Source organism: Temnothorax curvispinosus, unplaced genomic scaffold, assembly GCF_003070985.1.
Source record: "Temnothorax curvispinosus isolate PA1 unplaced genomic scaffold, ASM307098v1 QBEX01000833.1, whole genome shotgun sequence".
Lineage (NCBI taxonomy): Eukaryota > Metazoa > Arthropoda > Insecta > Hymenoptera > Formicidae > Temnothorax > Temnothorax curvispinosus.
In genome coordinates this window covers 11064-15920 of record NW_020210613.1, presented here as the reverse complement: position 1 = coordinate 15920, position 4857 = coordinate 11064, and the positions used below count along the sequence as shown (strand labels likewise).

Sequence of the window (4857 nt, the reverse complement as noted above, 5' to 3'; positions counted from 1 at the left end):
GTTACATCTAATAAAAGAATTGATGAACAAATATATTATTTTTTATTTCTAGGATTGTGAACTTGTGCAAACATGTGGAGTATGCGAACAGATATGCGGTCAAAAGGATATTGCAGAGCATGGTTGCCTAGAAGGATACAGTTCTTATGCCGTTGATCCAAATACTTTATATTTTTATCCATTAGCAGGTGTGTGTGTGTGTGTGTGTGTGTGTGTGTGTGTGTGTGTGTGTGTAAAGTTTGGATGGAGAAGAAAAGATTATATTGTTTTTTTTACATATAGCATCTATTTTTCTTTCTATTGCACTTGTAGAAACATTATTTTTTTCTTTTTTTTTTCACTGGAACCTATAATATAAAAAAGCTTTTTTCTTAATTATTGAAAATAATTTGATGTTTTAGCTGTATCTATTTGAATGCTTTCTGTGTCATTTTCATTATGCATTAAAGATGAGATTGAATCATCCTCAATGTTAAACAATATTATATTTATGTTAGACAATGTGCTGTAATGTTTGTAATTATAATTACTCAAAAATTTTAATATATGATTAATATGATGTTTTTTATTTTCTTTCTATATTTACTGAAACAAATATTAATATTTTTAATATTTTTTAGATGATGGCACAACTATTGTGAGACGAAGCAATATAAATAACGTGGAACAATTAGTAGATGAGCCGTTTTATAATAACTGTGGAAGTAAGTAAAAAAACAATCTTAAATATAGAGAGATCATCTTTCTAAAAATAATTTTTTTAGATAATATTGTACACATATCCCAAAAAGGAAAACGAAAAGTTTCTGGACAAGTAAAACAAATATCTAACAAACGTTCAAAATTAAATGATAGCGCAGGAAACAAATTAAATTTTGATGATGTGGAATTCTTAATTCTTGAAGTGGAAAAACGCCCACCATTGTGGGATTATTCTTTACCTTTGCTACAACGCAAATCTACAATAAAACAACGGTTGTGGTCAGAAATAGCTTTGGCATTAAATGGTGAGTATAAAAATAATATGAAAAATATTTAAACAAAATAATAAATTTATATTCTTTGTAGGTAAAATAAGTGCAAAAGAAACGCAATAAAAGTTCAAATCTTTGCATGATACGTTTCGCAAAATCATACAATCAGAACAACGAATGAGTGGATCTGCCAGGAAGGACACAATCCAAAAATGGCCTCATTATCATTCAATGAGTTTCCTTAAAGACTCTTGTCTTCAAAAAATGTAAGCATAAATATTTAAAAAAGACCAAAACCCGTGATTAAAAACGTCTTGACATTTAATCTGACCAAAACCAATGGTCGATGTGGGGTAGTTGGTTAGGATTAAGGTGCGTCGGTTCCCACAATAACCAGTCATTCAATTAGGTAGAATCTCGCTAGGTTTATTCATGCTCTATGTACAGGTAAATTATTTCTTGGATGTGTACGGATAGGTGGACGAGTGTGATTTGTGTAGAAGATTAATGTGTAGTGTTAACGCGGTGTGTTGCGTATTATCCGTCCCGAATAATTAGATTCGCTGAGGCCGAGCTTGGAGAGGAGTCTTGACGTTCTCGTAGACGAGGCCGGTGAGTGCGTCACCACAGAGTGCTCCGGTTGGAGTTAGATGCGTGGTACTCGGGTTGGCCGGTCGGTGAATCTCGAAGACGAGGCCAGTGAGTGTGTCACCACAGAGACGTGTGGTACTCGGGTTGGCCGGTCGATGAGGTGTGGCTTTCACGGGAGGAAAGTATCCACCTTGGAGATCAGGAACAGACCCTTCGTCGTGGCCCCAGGTGTAGGAATCGGAGTCGGAATCGGAGTTGGAGAAGGCAGCGCCTTGGTCTCGGTGTTGTCCGGTGAGCTGGGTCGTAAACGATCCAGGAACCTTTCCACGGCAGGGAGTCTGTCGACTTTACCGCGGAGAGTTAATGCCCTGCAAAGCAGGTATAAACGAAGGCCCGGAATGAGCACGCTCCGTATCAAACGGAGGCCCTAAAGAGCACGCTCCGTCTTCAAAAGAGATAATGTCAGGGGCCTTGATAATAGCACACCCTGACTGGTGAGCTGATCGCTGGAGAGGTCCCGCTGAGCTGCCCTTTATATAAGAATCGATGTCGAACCTTACTTACGAGAGAATCGACCGGCGATGCGCCGCGTAGCGGGCGCGCGTTGAACTGCCCGGCCGATCGATACCGTGCCGCTGCTCGCGCCGCGCGCCTCCCGTCTTACTGCCGTCGTCGCGCGCGCACCGTCGCGCGTTGTGGCGGACAGCTGACCGCCACAGTCGATTTGTCACGACACTAATAGCCAAACGTTGTCGACTATAAAAATAGATTTTTCGTTAATCAACTATTGGCGGAACAAACATATACTTTTTTATAAGTAATTTAAATTTATTAAATAATTATATGACATATATATTATTTGATTAATTCTAAATAATATTACAGCACGGTGTCTAATATAAATAATGATGATTCAAACTTATCGTTAATGGATGATGAAGATAATGCAGAAAACATCCGAACAGGTACAGTTGTTGAACCATGTCAAATTATTATATTAAAAATAATTAAGATTAAAAAAAGAATAATTTTTTTTATATTCTAGATTCCAGTAAAGGAAAAAAGAAGAAAACAAATGATGGGTCGACAGATGCGATAGAGAGAATTGCGGACGCTATTTGTCAAGAAAAGAATATAACCTTACCTCCACCACCAGAACCTGATGAAATAGATTCTTTTTTAAGTTTAGTGGGATTTAGATTACAGAAAATGCCACCAAAGACTAGATTAGAAATAATGCAAAACATATTACAATTAACGTATGAATTATCCAAGAAAACGTTTATGAATAATATTTTATATAAAAAGCAACATACAATAAGGTTTTTTTTCCGAAAAGCAATTCAAATCTACATAACGTGCATTACTCGAATATAAGAATATTTTATTTTTTGTTTTATGGTCAATGTTTATTATTAAATAATATATTTACATTTAGTAAATATATTATTTAATAATAATATATTTATGAAAACATTTATGAATAACATTTTATATAAAAAGCAACATACAATAAGATTTTTTTTTTGAAAAACAATTTAAATTTGTATAACGTGCATTACTTCAATATAAAAATATTTTATTTTTTATTTTATGGTTAATGTTTATTATTAAATAATATATTTACATTTAGTAATCTTTAAAATGTTTGAATAAATATTTAAATGTTTCTAAATAAACTAAGTGTTGAATAACTGGTTATCAGAGGTTTTATTTCATTCCAACCCAATGTTTACATTTTTTAAAATATCACAATTATTAATTTTTACATTTTTATTTTAAAAAATACAGTGTTATAATAAAAAAAAATAAATCATAGAAAATGTTATTATAAATCTAATATTTAGAACGTTATAATCATGGATTTTTTAACGTAATGTATCCTGTATAAAATATTTATAATTAAACATTATTAAATTGCCATGGTATAACTCCTTCAGTATTGAAATAATTGCAAAAGTTCTCACGAATTTCGATTGCGTTTCGTGTACTATTATTATTACCACATGTAGTAATATCTCTTAACGCGCTAATTTCGATGTCTTCTCTCCAAGAACCAGCAACAAACCCATCAGGTCTATCTTGATCAATAAGTGTGTCATCAACATATTGGTTTACTCCGATATCTTGAATACGAAGAAAGTTGTGCAGACATACAATAGCTTGTACAATTTTCATGGATTTTTCAACCGTACAAATAATTGGTCGTTTTAAAATTCTCCAACGGCTGACCAAAATACCAAAAGTATTTTCAATCGTTCTTCTGGCTCGACTAAGACGGTAATAAAAAATGGTTCGTTCTTGATTTAAAATGCCTTTTCCAGGATATGGCCGAAGTAAGTATTCTGTTAACTGAAATGCTTCGTCTCCTACAAGCACGTAAGGTAAAGGTGGCCCATTTATTGTAAGAGATGCTGGTTTTGGCAAATTCATTTCATGATTGTTGAATTTGTGACCTATTATAGAATCTCTAAAGATTCCACCGTCACTGCGTCGGCCATAACCTCCGATGTCAACAAAGGTGAAAATATAATCTGCATTGCAAATTCCAAGTAATACGATGCTATGGCTATGTTTGTAATTAAAATATGCAGAACCTGCATTATCTGGGCACTGAAAATAATTTTCAAGAATTTATATAATTTATCCTTACTTTATACATATATTATCTTTACATATGTATAATATACCTGAAGAAGAACATGTTTCCCATCGATTGCTCCAATACAATGGTTAAAATTCCATTTTGTCTCGAAGTCACCAGCAATGTTTAGCCAATTATCTGCATTCAAACAAGAGGGAAGTACCGGGTGGTAAAAAATTATATGTCATGGCTTTGACAGATGATTCTCCAGATCGAGATCGGTAAAGATCTGAAAAAAGTTGCATCCGCAAAATTGATCTTGACCTTGAAATTTTAGGTCAAACTTTTTTATTGGCTTAAAAAATTCTGCTCATCAAGAGGAACAAAAGTCTTAAAGAGACCATAGGTCGCAAATAAACTCTTCAACCCAAAAGAAAACCATAAAATTGAAAAAATTGGGATATGTGATTTTGTCGCGAATATTGATAAAAGAAGTTTTGTTTTTCTCTATCGACAAACTGACAAATCAATTCATGCTTTTCTTTTCTCTCAGGAACAAAGAAAACTCATGTCCCGCTACCGACATGAGCAGTCTATGTTAATGTGTGTGTGTGTGTGTGTGTGTCACGCAGAGATCAGGACCCCGCGGTTCGTCACTTCCACGGTATTTAATGACTCCAAACCCTCTCTGTCGTGTGTGTGTGTGTG

The 4857-nt window shown here is 34.2% G+C and overlaps 1 protein-coding gene across 1 annotated transcript; it reads left to right on the top strand.

Moving 5' to 3' along the window:
• The first annotated feature begins 500 nt into the window (after window positions 1-500).
• LOC112458493 lies at window positions 501-1624 on the top strand. The gene is made up of 4 exons (XM_025022164.1): window positions 501-507; window positions 621-704; window positions 765-1007; window positions 1533-1624. Exons 1-4 carry the CDS (start codon window positions 501-503, stop codon window positions 1622-1624), a joined length of 426 nt encoding a protein of 141 aa, XP_024877932.1.
• Window positions 1625-4857: the final 3233 nt, after the last annotated feature.